The sequence below is a fragment of the Megalops cyprinoides genome, chromosome 24, assembly GCF_013368585.1.
Source record: "Megalops cyprinoides isolate fMegCyp1 chromosome 24, fMegCyp1.pri, whole genome shotgun sequence".
NCBI classification, from domain to species: Eukaryota; Metazoa; Chordata; class Actinopteri; order Elopiformes; family Megalopidae; genus Megalops; species Megalops cyprinoides.
Window position 1 is genome coordinate 13615536 of NC_050606.1, and position 20547 is coordinate 13636082.

The following is a 20547-nucleotide window of genomic DNA, read 5'->3' on the forward strand; positions in this document are numbered from 1 at the left end:
ATCCACAAAAAAACAAACCTGAACATTTTTTGTTTCAATACAAACTTGAGCAATGTAAAAAAAACAACTGTTTTGTAAATCATTTTGCCAGAATTTGTATGCTTAAAATAATCACTTTAAATGAGAATACCAGAAACAAATGGCACAACCACCCCTCCATTTTATGCAGAAAGGTCAAAGGTCACCCAGGATGTCCTCAGTAAGTCCATCCAGTGGTCAAATCAGATGTCACTGTATTTTTTCAAGTGGAAAAGTGTAGGTTAATTTTTAAAACTTCTTACATGAAGCTTTTTTGGAGTTGTTTAAGGATGGATTCTACATCCTTAAGCATAAGGATTAAGTTTAAGATTGAGTTTATAAGTATCAGCAACTGTAAGTCATACTCCATGTTTATACATAAACACTAATTCCACTTAACCCCACATTTTCATGCAAAACTGTCATTCATGCATGCACTATTTGCAACTCATTCACAGAATTAATTACTGACTCATTCAAGCCAGGGCATAACAAAACTTCTTTGTAGTTTTGTATGTAATGGATTTCATATAAGATCTGTTCAGAGTGGTAAACAGTGATACTCTCATTTTTTGGTGGGTGCTTCTCAGTCATTTGCACAATAAGACAGTGAAGGGTATTACAGTCTAAGGGGTTGCTAAGTAACAACCAAACATAGCTACTCAGACACTCAGTCAGTTAGCATCGATGCTAATGAAGTACCAAATCCCCCCCTTCTTCTGGAGACCAATAGAATTAGAGGCTTTCATGTTTAGGCAGGCCAGTCTACTTTAGCTGAATTAAAGTCTGTGTTGAGGGCTTTTTTCTACATCCTATAGTCCCATAGGAATGTACACAGATTTATTTCCATTATAAAGAATGCCCCCACAGATAAGGAATGCATTTAACCTTGTAAATCATGCTCCATCAGTTCCCTGGACAAAGATTTATTCCGAGGAATTAAGACTAATAAAGATGAGAGCCATTGTAGTTCCTGGTCCCTGCATATTAAGACATGTAGTGAATAGACGCTCTCAACAGTGTCTTTGAGAATCATTTTCTCATCAGTGCTGCATATTTGTACAGTCAAACATCTGTTCTTTTTTATTTTTTAAATTGGAGTGATATGAGTTTAGTCATGTGGATTTTCTAAGTCTAAATGCTTAAAATTCACATCCAAGGTGGATAAATTATTCATCCACTAGAGGGCCTTCACACAGAGCTTTGTGGGGTACTACTGCAAAAATACAACTAGCAAATATGATATGATCAATGCGTGCTACCACAACTAAATGATACATTTCCATTAGCAGTTTAAATTAAGTATATTTTACCTTTCAAAAGGCCTTAAAAGCTTTCAGGGAAAATTAATCAATGGCCTATCAACTTCATAGATTCCTCTTCTCATGAATGTTACCTTGGTTACCCTGCTGCCCTATCATATGACAAAAAAACACTGTGTATGGTATGCAAACAGTAGTTTGCCACTTTTTGCCCCCTCTCAAAAATAAAATAAAATAATAAAAAAAAAAAAAAAAAAACAAAAAACAAAAATCTAAATGTTAGAGGGAGGCAACCACTACCCTGGAGTATTTAAGATAACTTAAATATGTTAAAGCTAATTATTTAACAAATTAAAGATAAATATGTATTGCTTTTCATTCCATCTTAACCCTTTAGTAAATAACAGACTTTAGTGTTAGGCTAAGGTCATTCCAGGTACTACGATTTTTACCCATTAGGGGACCTTAGAAAATATTCATGGCTGTCACACTTAAGTAACTGTTTCCCACCCTGGCTATATGTCATACTCGACTACCCTCTGCTGGTCAACAAATGTATTACACGTCCAATGCCCCATATTGGACAGCGCTGACATATGACTAACATTTTTTTCCTAACTTAAAAAAATGTCATGAAACATTTTTTTTTTTTAACAAACAGAGACAGGCATAGATGTATACAGCCACTCCCTCTAACAGTTTGTCTCGAGCAGACGATCTGAAGGTGCAGGGCATTCATCACCAGCGTTCCCTTTTTTATCTGAACTGTCGTTGGGTGCCTCATGTGTCTTGACCTGCAGTACATCCCACCTCTTTGGCAACAGTCCTTTATCGAACAGCAGTGACACTACGTAGGACACGGATACGATGATGCACAGGGACACGAGCATGATGAAGGTGCGGCAGGGGAAGTGCTGGACGTAGACGCCGTCGATGAGCCTGCAGTCGGGGAATCGGATGGCGGGGGGGAGGCGGAGCAAGGGCTCCCCGATCAGCAGCCTCAGAAGCGTCCCCAGGGTGAAGCCCGCCGCCGCGCCGTAGCCGTTGGAGACGGGGAAGAACAGGACGCAGACCAGCTGGGGCAGGATCACGGTGTACAGCAGGTCCGTGCTCACCACCCAGAAGGCCAGCACGCTGTTGCCTAAGAAGGCCAGCCCCATCCCTGCCAGCCCGACCACCAGCACTGTGGCCTTGATCACCCACTGCACTTCTCTGTCTGAAGCCTGGGGGAGAAACACAGCGAGGAACAGAGGGCTGAACGCAGTCAGACACATCGATCCGATTGCCTTTCACTCTTCAATAACAGATGCTGAATCATTGATGCTACAGCAGCAATGTCGTGTACTGATAAAGAGCAGGATTGGTAACCAAAAGGGTGCTGGTTCAATTCTCCAATGGTCACTGCTGTTGTACCCTTGGGCATGGTACTTAATCCACAATTCTCTCTGTAAATATGCAGCTGTATAAATGAATAAAACTGTAACTTATGTAAGTCGCTTCGGATAAGAGTATCTGCTAAATGACATTAATATAATGTAATGTACACCGATGTCCAACAAGTTAATACCTGAATTACTTTGAAAATATACACAAAAAAGTGTGTGGTTTAACCAAACATTGATTTGTACTGCTGAAACAATTTTCAGTAGTGACAGATATGCTCTTGGGATCAAATACTCGAAACTTGAAACTTGGACAAAAACACACATTGTGCCTTTAGGGAAAGTCTGTTAATCTTGTGGTGTTACATCGATCATTGCCAGCCATTCCCGGTGACTCACCTGCTTTCTAATCAAAGTCTTGTAGATGTTATTGGTGAATAAGGAGGCAGAGGAGAGGAGGGCGGAGTCCATGGATGACATCACTGCTGCGGCAACCGCCCCTATTCCCATGATGGAGATGGCGGGAGGAGTGAGGTACTGCAGAGCGATGGGGAGAATCTTCCCAGCTTCACCACGGTCATAAGGAGATGGAGAACCATAGCTGGTCATGTTCCAATCTGAAAAAGGGGTGGGGGGACAGTTTCATGCATATAAAGCATTATGTTACTGTATTAAAATGTTCAGAGTGCCTTCATAAAGCATTATAAAACATCTTTAATGCCTTATAATGTTCATGATTACAATAGCAGGCACAATCAAAATGTGCAACTGTAATACATTAAAAATACGAAAGACATGATGCACTCATTAACATAATGTATTATGATTTTTAAACTTTACAAAAAGGTTATGTTGTACAGCTCTTGCATATTCATATAAAATATAATGGATCTACCTCAAATGCCACATACCGAGGCAAAATATGTGCACTGGAATTATATTGGAACCACACTGTCACGGTTCTGTGTTACTGGCACAACCCTTCCTAATTCTTATGTTTGCAGGAAGGAACCCAAACTTTGTTCCTCTTTTCATATTTTGCATTCTCTTTTCTTTTTATAAAATAGGTTTCTTTTCCTGGCTATTGTAATGCATTTTGTTTGACCTCTATTGTTTTATTGAGCCTTGTGTCTGATAGTCCTGTCCTGGTTAGATCTGAATAGCTAACTAAATGGTAATCATCTACTGTATTTACCTACTGTACTTTCTGTATTCTCAAGACCCTTAAGATCACTTCTTTTAACAAATGTGTTGTGAAGACAGGTTTGAACTAAATTTAACATCCTCTATGCATTCTATGTGTGCTGCAAGTCAAACAAAATCACCTATATTAATGGGATTCCTACCGCATTATACAAATTTTCCTTGCATATTAGCTGGGTTATCATAAGCTTATATGAATGTGTAGAAATACTTATGTTTTATGTCTACTTCAATCATAAGCATACAAACCCTTATGAGACAGTATTATAATTATTATTATCATACATTAATTGAGATTCAAATTCAATTTCAAAGAAACACAAATATGCAAGCACACAAAACAGGCAAAATAATATTTAAATACTAATTTAAAATCTTAATAATTTAATGTGAAATGTAATTGTTAATATTTAAAAAGGAAGCAGAACACTTCTTACCTGTTGATGCAGCCACCGCCCCAATAAGGACTGAGGGTATGCCCATGACAGAGGAAAAACCCGCCGCAGCAAAACAGATGACCTGGGCATCCCGGGATGATGCTGCTGACAGAATCCTTTGGTGCATGGCTTGATAAGCCAGGCCCCCTAGACTCTGAAAAAAGCCCACATTTTTCAATGAAGCTTTTCACACTAAGACTGACAATCCTGCTACTTTTCATCAAAATCACCAACATCTAACCTGTCAAGTATTAAGTTTGGGACATCTATTGGTATAGCAGGTATGCCATCTGCAGTTTTCAATTTTTTTTTTGTCTTCCACCTTTTTTTTTTTTTACAAAACGAAGCGGAACTGCTTGTGTACATTATGCATTAACCATACTTGTTATTCCCTGAAATAACATTTTCTTTGGGAGAACCTTGGTTATGCAACTGACTTTGCTTTTGTAAAGCAAATCAAGGTCTGCTAAGCCGCTGTCACTCACCAAAACCAAAATATCATCTATCCACAGCCCCACATTTCCTGGCTCCACGGTCCCCACCCAAGGGGCTTGAAGAGTCCCGTTAAAAGCAGTGACAGTGATGTCTGTGGAGGCCGGATTCAGCATCAGGAACGGAACACACAGCCACTGGTAAATCACATGACAACTGTTTTTTGGAATGTTCAGATGTATTTCAGTAAACCTGCGATAATAACATATATTTGGCATGTCTCACACATATTCAGATAATATTCAGTGTCATACTGCATATACAATTATACAATTATTATATACAATTAAGTACAAATTATTTTGATGGTCTGAGTAGAATTTTAAAAGCAACGTGAACACCTTTAAACCACACTGACAATGGCATACAGAAATGAAAGCTACTTATCACACTAAAATTTTGCTACAGAAATGCAAGGGGCTTGCTGTTTACATATTACTTTAGTGAAAGCCATTATCTAAGGGTACAACCAATGTATATGGCAAGTTTGTAGATACACAGGGAAGGTTGCCATCCATTGGTAATGTTACTCAGGAGATTGTAGTGATGCATGTGCTGAAACTTCATTCAGCCTCTGATTCTGGCTATTACGTTTTCATTCATACTTATTTTGTTACTACAAGTAAAATTACTTGGGTCTCCATTACAAATTTGCATGCTGCTTTTATAGTTCCTGAAACATGTCATCTTACCAAGCTAAAAAAGATGAAAACCAGTTGTATGACGTCAGTGTAGGCCACAGAGAACATGCCACCAAGAAGTGTATAGAGTATTGCCACAGCAGCTGAGATGCAGATCGAGTAGACAGCTGAGAGATCCAGAATCACACTCATGGTTCCTCCTGGAAAGCAACATTTGGATAACAGGTATATCTCCTAGATTTTTAGCATCTGGTCATCCAAAACATTTGAATCATTGAATCGTTGAATCATTTTTCTTTGTTTGTATTATTTGGATAATCTTTTCATATATTGTTGTTTGTGCAGTAGAGTAAATATGGTTCAGGTTGAACCAAAACAAGTAAAAACGGGTGTTTTCCAGTGTTGCCAAACCACAGCCTCTCAGTATGAATATCCCTTTACCTAAACTTGCCATGATACACGCCACCCAGAGTACATCACCAATCAGAGCAGGGATCAGGAACACACAGCTCAGAGTGCTCCCATATTTCAGCTGGAAGGGGTCCATCATCGTCACATATTTCTTTGCTCTCATTGGCTTTGCAAAGAAAACACCAGCTAAAGGAACAAAAGAGAGATTGAGAGCACATGCCACAATGAAACAGACCTTGTGAAAAATAAATATGCAAAATATGGATCCCATATATGGTAAAATATAAAGTTAAATATATTTTCATTTTTTCATATAATGCTCAACATATTTGTTATTGTTTATAAGCTTGGCAGAAAGTCTTATTTGGGATGATCTACATGGCTTTCATCTTAGATACTACCCATTCATACAGATGAATATTTCCTGAAAGAATTCAGGTTACATACTGTGCTCAAGGGGAGACTAACAGTGCCCCACCTCAGAGTTGGGCTTTCTGAACATAAAGGTGATTACAATGTGTTTGATCTTTCAAGACTTCCTAATACAATTCTACATATCCCTCCTGGACAGAAGATATACCTACCGAGAACAAAATTAAGTATATAATCAATGGGCATTAAAGCCCAAACCAAGCCCTTTGTAGGATTGTACACAGCGGCAGCTGTCCCGAGGATGTAGCCTCCCCCGACCCAGGTAGCTGAAAGCACACACATAGATACATACATTCACACTAAGTCGACTTCTCACAAAACAAATTCTTCGGATTCCCGCACCTGGGACAAACAACATAACTTGCATTTTTACTTGTGTTTGATTCATACAGCTGGATATGTACTGAAGGGTACATCTGCAGTGTCCTGTCAGGGAATTCAACCTGCACACTTTGGGTTTAAAATCCAGCTCCTTAACCATCAGTGCCGTGTTTTCTCAGTTTTCAGTTGCTAAAAATTTCATTGCGTGTAAATGATGAACCTACTGAACTCTCTCTGTTGGGAACAGGTTCGAACAAGATTTTCCCTATGAAGTAAGACAGAGGTAAAGAAAGAGAGGACAGAAAAAAGAGACTGTGGGAAAAAGCCATGGCAGAGAGGTGGGAAATTATATCAATTTAAGAGCTCCAGATTATGTTGATCTTCTTATTGGCCTTTATTTCAATAGAAAAAGAAATATCTCATAGTTGCATTAATAGTAATTGCTACCAGTTATGCCGTTGATGCTATATCCTACATTCTTGATTACGTGAACCTATTGTGAATCAAACCCACTGTCAAGATTGTCACAGATGTTGAGTACAGAAGTGAGGTGAATTAACTTTTAAAGCAAATTAAGTTTTCATACTGAAAACTTTTTTCAGCATAAGTAATTTTATTTATTTTATTTTTCATTATAATTTTACTCATACCTCCCCTTAAAACATTCTCACTTACCAAAACAATGTTTTTATCAAAATGTTAATCTGTCAGAAGTCCTAAATACATACGGAATCATTTTTTGTTGAAATGTTTAACTGTCATATATGTTTTTATTGTAGAGGTTTAATGAAAGGCCCTAGCAAACTAGAATAAAATAGTTGGTTTTCTTGGGGGAAAAAACATCTTCAGTCTGGTTACTAAAGCCACTGAAAGGTAGATACATTGCTGTATTTTGGTAAAAATGTTCAGTCGTGACACACAGTTTACATGTCATCCATTAAAGAGCTGGATACATCCAGCAGTCTGGGTTAGGTATTTTGATCAATGGTACAACAGCCGTGACCTACCTTTTGGAGTATGAGCCCTCACATCTTACCACTGTGCCTGTGCACCGCCTGTTTTTCCCTCTCATTTTACTGCTTGCATTACAGCAGCCTTTTACTGAAAAGTGAGAGAATCTGGCCGCTCACCGGTCATTGTAAAAATCCCCACAAACAAGTTTATGTTTCGGCCGGCGATCAGGGCGGCTTCCGTCCCGCTCCCCGTGGTTCTCCTCTCCTCTTGCTTGGACTTTCGAGACGCCCATATTCCTGTGGCCAGGATGATGCTGTAAAACACAGCCACAGCTATCAGCCCAGGGACGTTCAGAGCCATCTTCTACTCCACAGCGCCTGGAATATGCAGGGGAACAGTCATTCATTAAGAGAAAACGCGTATGGTGTTATTTATTTATCTTTTGTGCTTTGGGGCCGTAAAACTTCAGACAGTGGAATGTTCTCAAACATATTTTTTTCACGAAAACTCAGGAATTTTCACTTGGCTTGGGCCAAACACCAGACACTGAAAAATGGCTGCTCCAGTTTGATGGAAACTGCCAGACATGTTGTGCTGTTTGGATAAGCAGTCTATTGAAGAGCTTGTTTTCCAATGGATGTGGTTGCATTCACAATTACCACTACGAGTCACACTGCAAGGTGTAACAGTTCATTTATGACTGTGTGGGACTGAATCACAGGCTTGTCATATTTCACCAAGAGTTACATGATTTGAGTTGCATACTGCTATAGGATATGCAATTGTTCAGCAACTAGGACAAATTAATTACAACGGTGATGGATTTCCCGTGGCATTGGTCTCTCAGATAATCAAATTTAGTCATGTGTGTGGTTCCTGTGAAGCAAGTCTGCCTCAAACCTATCGTTCCATTGTGTTATGACTGTTGTTGGCAGAATGCACTGAGTTTTTCCCTCTCCCTGAACATGGATAAGCTTTGTCTGCAGGAGAGGTTGTCAATGCTTGTTATGCAGCTGCAACCAAGCTACTGATGTTCTGTGCTTTCCTGTTCCACCTGTCACCAACCACATTCAAGAGATTCCACACTGCAATAGGAACAGGTTTCATAGCCAGCCTCCTTTTCTTCATGATATATGCAACATTGTTACATACAACTGCTGCAATTCAAAGGTAACCTTATATTTTGTTAGTATGCCTCCATGGCTTGGCAGACTGTTTTAACATTCAATGCACGGGACAACACAGCATAGCTGTGACCATGGTTTGCTTTCAATGGTCAGCATGTAGAGAACAAACCTGCCCTTCACATCAGTTATCTTGTCTTCTGTGATGCTGATCGCGTCACAGCTTTCGAGTTTCTCCTTGATTTTGATCATGTCTCTCAAATACGTTTAGGGGCTACAGTTCTCTCATGTGAGTAACAATTGGAAATTTAGATGTTTTGTCCAGAGGTTTGGCGGATTGTCTCACAATACACCATGAGACCATTGCTGTCAAAAGTGGGAAGGTGGATTTTTGCAGCACATAATGTTCCTACTCCCTTGTACGGACATACGTCTTCCAGACCTTTTCACTCTTTCAATCCTTTTTAATCCACTGGTACATTGCATGACTAGTAAATAAAATGTCTTAGTGGGGTATTATCATGATTGTGCTTTTAGGTATATATTTGCATTTCTGCTCATTTTGAGAGCTGAGGAAGCAATGCTGCTAATTTCTGCTGTAGTATGGCTTCATGGAGGTAGGGAGCCAGGACGAGATCAAAATACACAATTTTGTAATTAGTAATTTGTTCAAAGTTACAGTTAAATTACAGTTTAATTAGTTAAGATTACACTGATCACTGTAAAACACACACAAAAAATTGGAAACTTCAGCTCCTGGTCCTTCTTTCCAGCATCACATTCTGGTTGGAGAAGTATTTTGTGCAAGTAAGGTGTGGAAATTAGAGTATTCCAAACCTCTACCATAATTTGTAAGCCTTACTCGTTGGTATTGCATTGCACGACATTGAAAATGGTAAGATTTAAGACATTTCCAGAGGTAATTACTGATAACTTACCAAGATTCAGTAAGTTGCTGTCTTGGGGCTCAGACCCACACTCTTCTGTGATCAGGTGCAATTTAATGTGAGTTGAAGAATAAGTTTGTTATAAATCCTTTTTTTTTGGTCAGTTTCTCCAGTAAAATATCTGTTAATCATTTACAGTACAGTGTAGGAATAGTACTGACACGAGGCTGACATCTGCCAGAGTGATGTCACAGCCACAGTTGAGGCATCCGATTGCTTTCCAACTGAGAACCTGTCAGGTTACTTCTAGAAGGCTATTTCTAGAATGGCTATTTTCCAATGTGGCTGTCTCAGTCTACACATGTAATCATCCCCAAAGATTAACTGCTGGAATAAACCCTCCCATGTCCGTCTCAGCCGGTGGGTGGTTAGTGACCTGGTACAAAATGGCTGCCATGCATTTCTGGTTAAGTTGAGGCAGAGTCACGCCTCCCATTGTGACGTGCTTTGAAATAGATGAAATGCATTGTATGAATGAGATCTACTGTTACTTGTGGTAGTGGTAGCAGTCATCGGGTACTACTACAGTTACTACTACTCAGGGCCGGCCCGACGCATAAGCAAACTACGCGCCTGCTTAGGGCCCCGTGGCCACCAGAGGGCCCCCAAGACCGCTTGAAATGTTTTCTTTTTTTGTGATATATTATATTATGTCAATGGTAATCATACAAAAACGCAATGTTATTGACAACAGTCAATAGTATTGGCGGCGCCAAGGTGGTGGGGGGCCCCAAATCAAATTTTGCTTAGGGCCCCATAAAGGCTTGGGCGAGCACTGCTACTGCTTCTAGTATGAATATGGCCAATTCACTAGATGGGTGCGCAGGTTTCTGGGTAAAAAGACTTGCACAGTAATGCCATCATGAGCAGTGCATCAAAGAGCAACATTCCCTGCATCAGTTGGAGTCTGCAAAGGATTCAGAGAAGCAGATGAAAAGGCAGAGGCCTTTGATCCTGAGCAGGGGCAGCCATGGAGAGGTTTCAGATTTCATCAGATGATGACCGAACTGAGACCTGACACTAAAACTTATAAATAATATTGTGTCGTTACTTTGGCTGGAATGTTGCTTTGTCATTTTATACATGTATTCTTACAGCAAAATGACATTTACACTTAATAACCGAAACTTTTGTGTCCCTTCCCTCTTTTGTCATGTTTACCAAACCTGTCCTCCTGTCCATGCCATGAAATGAAACTCCTCTTCCTCCTCTTCCTCTTCTCCTAATCAAATGTAGTACTACTAGTTTTTGTTTCCTACACTCATATATATATACATATAAGATATAAGAACATATAGATACATAAAAACCAGGTTCTACTTTTTATGCATGCTCATTTTGGTAAAGCAGTCAGTTGCTTGCAGCCTTCAACAAGCCACACAAGCATTTTTGGCCCAACTATTTTCCATCTGTTCTAAATAAAGTTAATCTTCATCCAGGCTGAGGTACTACCTGCCTTAGCCAGTTCCTGTCTGCTACATGTGTCTATCCAGCAGAGGCAGGTAGAATAGTACTGATTCATGTAAACAGCTGTCCTCAGGATAAGTAGACAGTGGTGCTGGCCCTCACTGATACTAGTCTCTTTACAGTTTTTATATATAAGAAACATGAGATCATTTGTTCAAATACATAATATAAAAATATCCAAGAAGTCATGGGCCTAATGTAGTATATCACAAAGCAGTATCTGTCTGTGAAAGGAGCCTTGGACCAGGATTCTTTAGCTGGTTTATTATTACTCGGGGTAGTTTGGGCTAGTGGACAATAACAAAATGAAACAAAAAAATCTGTACGGCAGCTGTGATTTTCCATTTACAAAGCACTGATAGGTCAGCATTGCCCCCTGGGTATTGAACCTGAAATAATATTGTTTTGTAATCGCAGTGAAATTATATCAAGGAAAGAACAAAACAGTATGAATCTCCCTGGTGCTACAGTGTTCCATAAGACAGACTTATGGAAAGCTGACGTTATTTGTTATTGTTATGTTCTATATGTCTTTCTAATGCTGTTAGTGGCTGAACACGTACACCATACATATGTACCGAGGCACTAAAAATCCATGGTGAAATGAAAAGGAGAGAAACATTGCTTATTTCATTTAAAAATCTATTTAAAAAGGCTGACAAACCTATTAAATCTCCTAACATTTCAATTTCATGCTCTCACATTGACAATAATAATGACTTATTTGTCAAATAAAATATTTCCAGTTTGTAACAACTGATTTTGATGCGATATATTGAATGTACCTACATTTCCACTAGATGGTGGTGTCTAGTCTAATCTCTGCATCTACTGTAACTTCAGCTTTATTTTGATAGTATCACCTGGCATTATAAATATGGGGATGAATGAAATGTCTGAGAGCCACTAATATGCCTGTGTCTGAATGTAACATTGAGAGGAAACATTTATGAAACCATTGAGGGAAAAGGTGGACCAGGCCATGAAAAATATTGTAAAAATATTATTTTTTAAAAAATCTATACATATTTCACACAGGTATATGTTACAAAGTAATATTATTTTACACAATATTTAGTCATAGGTATATGGTACAATATTTCAATAAACTTTAAATTTATACACAGACCAATAATTACAAAACACAATAAAAAATCATGACTTATGCAAGCTCAATATATACCTCCAACCCAACAGAGCCAGTTCACAGAGCCAATTAAATGCAGTTTCAATCAGAAATCATTCTGTCTTGTACTGGTGATTTGCCTCCAGATCCATATCAGAGCCCATACAGATAATAATATGTTCTAGTGCATGCCCCATTGATTAGTTGTACAGGGTACTGGTACCAACATGATACTGGAATCAGCACGTATATTTACATTCTTTACAGTTATTTACAGGAAACATGCTGGTTCAGGAATGAGTATTATTGAGAGGTATTCATAATGTCTGTCCTCTTCTCTCTCTCTAAAAAAAAAAAAAAAAAGACAGTTCAAACAACATGTTCAGAAATGTATATAAGAAACAACAGTGATGCAGTTATATCAAGAACAAGATCACCATATTAAGCTAACAAGGACAGTGTATGGTGAAAGAGAATGTCTATGAATGAATGTGCACGTGTCATTTATGTTCAAGTCACAGTTTCTGAATGGAGGCAAATGCAAAACGACCCCTCATAAAAATGGTATACTTTATACCAAAAGTTAGTAAGGTATGAAACCCAAAAGTCAGTGCAAGAAAACTTCCACAATTATTCACAGAATATATATATATATATATATAAGATGCCAGTAAGGATGCAATTGCAAGGAAGGTCAAAATAACATGTAGGCATACTCACTCTGCCATTTCTGATTGTGCTGCTCATACAGACTGCAATGTATTGTAATTTCCACTTGAACCAGAGGCTGCAACTGAAATGAAAAATGTTGTGAGATTCAGAGATATGGTTGTCAGACACTTTATAAATTCTTTATCATCTATGTAGTTTAATGGTAAATGTATGGCTTATTTAGCTCTACCACTGAGGAAAGTCCTATAAACTGAAAATTTAGATGGCGAATCTAAAGAGATGTAAACACTTCATGAATGAGACCCCACAATTCCTACTTGACACATAAGTTACACCTGCGCTACAACCACCATAATGTTTCATTTGTTTAACAGTCAAATGTGTTATTTTGTGGAGGGTCAGTGGGATCCCAAGATTAATAAAGTAGAGATATACTCACCATTGGCATTCCTGCATCCTGAAACACACACCGACATTAAGTTAGACTTGAGTGTGATTGAAAATGTCACATGACAAGCTAAAGTTCTGTGTTGTACAATATCCTTTGTACCCCAAGCTGCTCATTTTAATTAACTTATTTTATTTGTTTATTTATTCATTTTGTCGTAGCAGCAACATCTTCTGCTGCCCTTTAACGGCATCTGTGCTTTTAATCATATTACAATTATTTGGTGTCAAAACATTTAACTACTAAAACAAGTGCTACTTATCAATCGTGACAGATCTGCCTTTATGATTTTGTCCTACGGTATTTGTGACTTACGGAATTTCACAGCTCCCAAAATGCCAATTATGATTCCGTTGGCAACCAGTGCGCAGATAATGAATACAGCAAAGTAAATGATGTCCCCTGCAAAAATACAAACACACATGCACCCATCGTACTTTAAAATAAAGCGACCAAACAACAACAGCTCTTGGCAAATTGACGAAGAAAAATGGGCCTGCCTGAGACGCTTACCGTGACTGAACGCAGTCCATTTCTCATTTAGTTCCGCGATGATCCTACACGTGAGGTTGACGTTCTGGACGACACAGGTGTAAGTGTGCTTCTCTCGGTCCTCAGGTGAGACTGTCAGAATGGCTTGGGTAAAGACTGTGCCGTTTCCGCTTGGTCGAGGCTCCCCCAATTCCACACCTTCATGCAGCTCTTCCCCATCCTTCTCCCAGAACACTCGCACCTTGTTGGTGAATATGTCCGTAACATGGCAGATGACTGGAGACGAGGGGTCCACTTGAAGAATGGACACTTCAGGTACGTCTGGAAAAATATGCCTGTTATTTAATAGCCTATAAATATGACCAGCTTCCAAAAAATGATAACCCATTCAATGCACACCGTGCAGAATTAACATTTTAATGTCATCAGTGAAGACTTTTTGTAGTGGAACTGGGTAAATGCAACATACAGCAGGACCAGGCAGACAGACTAAAATTGTACTGTAGCTATTTACCTCCAGAAACTACCTGGATCGCTCCGATTATCCACAGGAAAACGATATATCCGTCCATTGCAAGTCCTGCTTTAAATCACAGTTTAAATGAATCAAGTCTTTATTTTTGAATGTAGACATGTAATTATTTGCTATGTCTTGTAGCGTGGATATTGGTCAGGTAATGAAATAATGAATCAGGCATGAAGTGGGCTTTATATGTAACTGCTTTGTGGGTGGAGAAAGTTGTCCTCACATCAATAAATCATACTGTAGTGATAAGGTGCTCCCCTCCTAAAACAACATAAAATAATCAATAAACTTTTTTGTATTATCCTTGACCTTTGAACATGTTTTTTTTTTAATGACCAGCCTCTTCCCCTTTCTGGAGTTTGTTATGGGACTTCAATGGTTATTTGTATATACAGCTAAATTATATTAATAAATTTTTGCATTTGTAAAAAAAATGGTAAGTTATGGTTATGAAGTTTGTTCATATCAACACTACAAAATATGTTAGACATCTTTCTACCACTTAGGGACCATTGTGCTGGCTTTGATTGAGAGACTTTTTGAATAAACAACCCACCCACCAGCCCCGTGGCAAATACATTTTGTCTGAACTGAAACCATGCACACTACTACTAGTTAGCAAGGCTCTGTATCCTGACAAAAAAACTATTTAAATAGTTGCACAGGTATTGACAAAAGTAACACATGATTTTTTTGTAGTTGAGATCATATGTTGTTTACAGGTCTGAGTTTCTCAGAGTAGTCATCACAAACTTTTTCTCTTCAAATGTGTCAGAATTAATGGTGGAATTGTCTTGTCAAAGCATTCATATTTAGTTGCTTTGAAAAATTTGAAAGCACAAAGACTATCGTATATTTTTGTGGATGGATGATTTTTCAGGAGGCATACATGAAAACAATGTCTTTTAGATGAGTAAATCTTGGGGTAAATCCTTTGTATGTCCACAACATTCTGATTACCATGCATCATTCAATGATGTAATGTTTAGTTGCATTTGGGTGGTTACGTGCTTGAATTCAGGGTCTGTTTAGTTAAACAGTGTGACTTCCTCTATGTCTTACTATAGATAAAATCTGATAAAGTGAAATTACACTTAAACCAATGGAAAACACTGATTGGGCTCAGCATATCTCCATTATGATTTATATTGTTTACCTTATTGCAAACAGCCATAAACTTTGGGGTCATGCTATTAAAATATTTTATGATAGTGCTGAATCCTTCCTTAAACAAGGGGGATTCTGAACTGCACAACCAAGGTTCACAGAGGGGAAAAAATGTGTTTGTGGTTGTGTACAACACAATGGCACCTGTAACAGAGGGGCCAACATCTTCATATGGTGACTGAAATTAAATCGTAAAGCCTTGACTGTGTTAGGTATCCTTATTGATTACTGTTGATTGCAATTCCAAGTAAGTTAGCCACACACACACGCACGCGCACGCACACGCACACGCACACGCACACGCACACGCACACGCACACGCACACGCACACGCACACGCACACGCACACGCACACACACACACACACACACACACACACACACACACACACACACACACACACATGCACACACACACATGCACACACACACATACAATCACAAAACAAAGCTCTAGAGCAAAAAGTAGCACATTTGAAGCTACATGGGTTGGCCAGGTTTTGCCCTCTTATATTTACATGATTTTGTGGTTTAGTTACATGACATTTACATGATTTTAGTGGTAGGTTTCACCAACAGTGACTGCTTCTTGTCAGCACAGATTTTTAACATTTGGATTCACTATTTAGGCACTGACTTCCTTTATTTGGGCACAAATGAGCTAAAAGTTTTAATGATTCAATGTAAAAAAAAATGCTGACATAGCTGCACTGATCGCACGCTTGAATGATTACATGGGATTCTTCCACGCCTGCAGGACTCTGCTTTCCTTTTGCTGTCTGTGTCAGAGGCAAATTGATACTGTTGAGTTTTCAAATACTTAGCCTTTTCTGAAGGTCTTGTGTAGAACAAGAAACAAATGCAATGTGTAAAAGAAGCGTAGACTCGGAGACCGTTAAATTCATAAGCAAGGGAAACCAAAAGCATGACTGTATCAGTGTTTTGAACAAGATAATGCTTGATAAAGTGCAATTACAGCAGTAAATGGCAGCGTTGTTTAGTGCCATGCCGAGATAAGGAATAAATGTCTCCAGCAGGAGTGCTGCATCTTGCAGTGTGCCATTTATTGTTGTTTTCTCTAGGTCAGGTTTTCACCAATGAAACAAAGTGTGACAGATGCATGTTGCACTATTACTTGCTATGAACTTGCATGCTATACTGCTGTCTAATGAAAAATGGATTGAGAGTCATTTCAATATGTTTAACATGACTTCAACCCCTGTTCCAATGATATTGTATCACTTCAATGCTATTTTTGTTATTATTGAATATTTTACATGTTTCCCTTTTATGGTTTCTATGGTTGCTGCAATGGTAAATAGCCAGGCACTGGAGGAACAAGTCAGACTGATCTTGTATCCCCCAGGTGAGTCCATGTGATTTGGAGAACCACTAAAACATTTTAAACTTTGAGGGTCATTTTCTATCGATGGTTATTATAATAAGAACAGAGATGATCTCCTATATGTTTTGAATGTATAGTGGTACTGTGTATCAAAAGGATTGTAAATGTGAGGATATATTTTAATCTGATCCAGGACCAGCTGTTAGCTTGTTGTAACAAACATTTTGTTTACACTAAGAAAGCCAGTGAGTGGTTGTTTTATTATACAGGTCTACTGTTTGTTATTACCATTTCTTATTATTTGAATTGATTGAGTTTTAATACTGAGACCGGGCCTGCATTCCCCAGAGACCCGAAATGCTGGTTGAATGAGCAATTAATCAGGTCATCTTGTTGAATCATCGCTGATGTTTGCCTGTTTTTGTTGGAGTCAACGTTAGGTAGCTGCCACTATCCAACAAAACAAACCAAGGCCGAAACTTTGCTATCACTATAGGCCATTGAGTGGGGGTTTTATGAACTTCAGAGGACTGATAATTAAGCTAGGAACAGAAAGCTAGAAAAGTGTCATTGTGTATTATTAAGGAAAGACCCCTCCACTACAAAAGTCGCTTCTAAAAAATATGTAATCCAGAAATCTGATCAATGCACTATAAACCCATTTCAAATATATTATATTACATAAAGAAATTCAGAAGATACAAAAATACATGTGTTCAATGAAAAACACTACACCAAAACAGAATCAGTCCTCATTCAAGTGAAAACATGCTCCAAAACAATGCTTGGTTTTGGTTTTGATGATATATTAAATAATATAAGAATAGTGGGTTTTTGAAGCAACTTGTGGATCAGATAATTGCTTCTCTTCCATTTCATTCCAGACTGGGATGATCCAGTACCAATATATAAATATCTACCACAGTGTATCGCTGTGCAAAGAGCATTGCCTTTGTCATTGTCTGCCTACTAAGGGGTTCATGAAGCCTCGCCATCCCATCTCTACCATGGACGACGTGACAATCTGCACGATGGTTGGAGCTGGATGAGAATGGGGCGTGACTGCAAATAATACAGCCTTTGTTTTTCTTGCAATAAAAATGGATCATCCAAAGATCAATAAGGGATATTTTTAAGTTCTGTGGTCATATCTGATTTTGTTAGTGTTGCAAATTCCAGGTAATTTCCTAACTGGATTAGGGTAATTTCAAGTTAATGTTTAGGTGGTTGACCCATTCCGAAACTGAAAGGATTATTCAGTCACAGGTCCACGCGCATGCGTATTGTCCATATTCTCATCAACATGATTTCTTGTAAATGCGTTGACTGAAGCCAATAATCACTTTGGAAGGAGTAGCCCTTCACCTCACCCCCAACAGGTTAAATGTTTAATTGTTTTGTTGGTTAAATTGAGTATTCTCATTGTCTACTTTCCATCTTGTAAAATAAGCGCGTCATTCAATCAATTACAACTGGGACAGGTTTTATGTTTCTTGATTTAATGATTGTTTCATTGTTTTGTTTGTCTTTGTCTGAGAGCCAGTTAACTGGTCACACCTGCACTAATTAAGGCTTGTTATATACAGGTGTGTGGCCAGGTTCAGAGATTGCTGCAAGCCATTTTGCTGTGCTGGAGGTTTTAAACTGGTTCTCCTGTGTTTGTGAGTGGTTTTTTTGTTTTTTAAATAAATTGTGTTTTTTTAAGTTTTACTACTCCTGCTAATTTATGTGCAGAGCATCGGCCAGCTCTGTTACACACTTCAAGCGCAAAGGCTTGCTTGACTGCTGGCATAGCTGCCACTGCGGAATTAAAGAATGTTTTTTCCTTAAACCCGCCTGATTTAACAATCTCATAAAGGCTTTCAATAAATAAATAAAAATAATAAAATAAAAAATAAGCGTTTCTGTTCAGCAACTAATGACATTTAAAGTACAATTACACGTTGTACCTGTAAATACAAATCACGTTATCGCTTAATCCCACTGTGCGTATCACGACTGCAAACAGCTATTACGAATTAAGACATTAATTTAAAACAGACAAATTTTTAGTATTGAACCAAACATTCGACTTTTTCACAACCGAATTTAACTTTAAATATCAAAATCTCCATGACTACATTTCGTTCAAACACATTCATAAAATTTTGTTTGAGAAATTACCAATCAATAAATCAATTACAAAAAAAAAATGATAAAGCAATACCACTGTATTGAAATTACAGACAGTCTGATCCAATCTCTGAATTCACTCCTTACCTGTATGAAACCAACCTGCAGAATCATGAGCTGTGTGCTGCAGGATGCGAAGTGGCACTCAGCGTTACATCTTAAAGCTCCATCAGTTGTATTCCAATCCCACACCGTCCTCTGCTGGAGATACCCGGTATTGCAAGCAGAAACATTCAGTACAACCAGTTGAAATCCTCACTGTGAACGTGTCCACCAAAGCGAGGGAAAAGGGTAGAAACTGTTCCTGCCCCCTGTGCTCCAGTACAACGGGATGATAGCACAAACTCGAGTTTACAGCCATCATCCAGCAGTGAACTGTTCTCTCAGATGTGTACCAGCACAAAGCAGACACTCTGCTATTACCCAGGCTAAGTGTATCATGTCATCTCAATCCTTCACAGATTCAAAGCAACACAAATTCACTACTGCTGCTCCAAGCATCTGAGCTTTGATTAAAGCAGGGAGATGTCTCTCTGCTGCTTTATGTTCGGCCCAGTTCCTCTCCCTCCTGAAAAGACTGCTGAAATAGCTAGAGCTGGGGAGACCCTGCACAAAAAAGCAAGGCTGGTTCTTTATTTGGTCCAATAGAGCACTGCTGTACCCTCAGTGGAGCTAGAGGGAGCATTTGCATGGAACCAGGAAAGAGAATTTGCATCGAACACACTTTGCATGGTCAGAGCATGCTTCACTTTCTTGGGACTATTTATAGACCTTCAAATTTAACACCCAGTATGAGAGCAGCTTTCACATCAGAACAACCAACAATGACTTTCATCATCATCTTCATCTGGGCAATTGCCTACTGTATTAAATGGTGAGTAATGGTCCTGTATGTGCTTCTTCCATTTTAATGTTAAAATGACGTTTAAAGACATTACGGGACAATTTAATAAAATCCATAAATGTGAGCACATTTTACCGTGTGGTTGGTTCATAATCCATAATCTGGTGAATCAAGTGGATATTGAGTTCGTAATGAATTCTCTTCCTCAGAATCTACAGCGCAGGTTACTTTGACTCAGACACCACCTGTTGTATCTGTTCCACCGGGAGCGAGTCACTCCAAGCTGCAAAACCAGCATGCCTGTGGAAACCTGCTATGGAGAACCTCGCATTGGCCTGGTACCGCCACAAACCCGGAGAAGCTCCGAAACTCATGACCTACAAAGCTACCCACTGTCACATGGGAACACTTGACCATTTCACCAGCAGTGGGTCTGGGGCGGAATTCACGCTGGCCATCAGTAAAATTCAGGCCGAAGACCAAGGAAATCACTTCAGTCAGAGCGGGCACTTGAATGCAGGTGAAGGGGTGTACACATGGTGATAGGGAGCTGTACAAAACCCTCCCTCAGCCTTGGCTTCACAGTGACTGCACCACCAGCTGCTGGGCCCTGCTGTGTGTCCTGAGCAGCGATGCAATGACAGGCCACAGGCCTCTGCTAAGA

The 20547-nt window shown here is 39.0% G+C and overlaps 1 protein-coding gene across 1 annotated transcript; it reads right to left on the minus strand.

The window, feature by feature from the left end:
• Positions 1 to 1972: 1972 nt before the first annotated feature.
• Positions 1973 to 15917, minus strand: LOC118771550 (high-affinity choline transporter 1-like). The gene is made up of 9 exons (XM_036519557.1): positions 15903 to 15917; positions 7730 to 7916; positions 6431 to 6544; positions 5877 to 6032; positions 5487 to 5635; positions 4788 to 4931; positions 4303 to 4456; positions 3062 to 3279; positions 1973 to 2503 (listed from the first exon to the last, which is right to left on the minus strand). The coding sequence occupies exons 2-9, from the start codon at positions 7911 to 7913 to the stop codon at positions 1973 to 1975; spliced, it is 1650 nt and encodes a 549-aa protein (XP_036375450.1). The 5' UTR covers positions 7914 to 7916; positions 15903 to 15917.
• Positions 15918 to 20547: the final 4630 nt, after the last annotated feature.

Bases quoted from the DNA above. Each gene is read 5' to 3' on its own strand.
- LOC118771550 (XM_036519557.1), bottom strand. From the start codon at position 7,913: ATGGCTCTGAACGTCCCTGGGCTGATAGCTGTGGCTGTGTTTTACAGC. The intron at 6,033-6,430 runs GTAGGTATATCT...TTGTTCCTTTAG, and splicing joins TATACTTAATTTTGTTCTCG to CTGGTGTTTTCTTTGCAAAG. The intron at 2,504-3,061 runs GTGAGTCACCGG...TTTCTCCCCCAG, and splicing joins AGACTTTGATTAGAAAGCAG to GCTTCAGACAGAGAAGTGCA.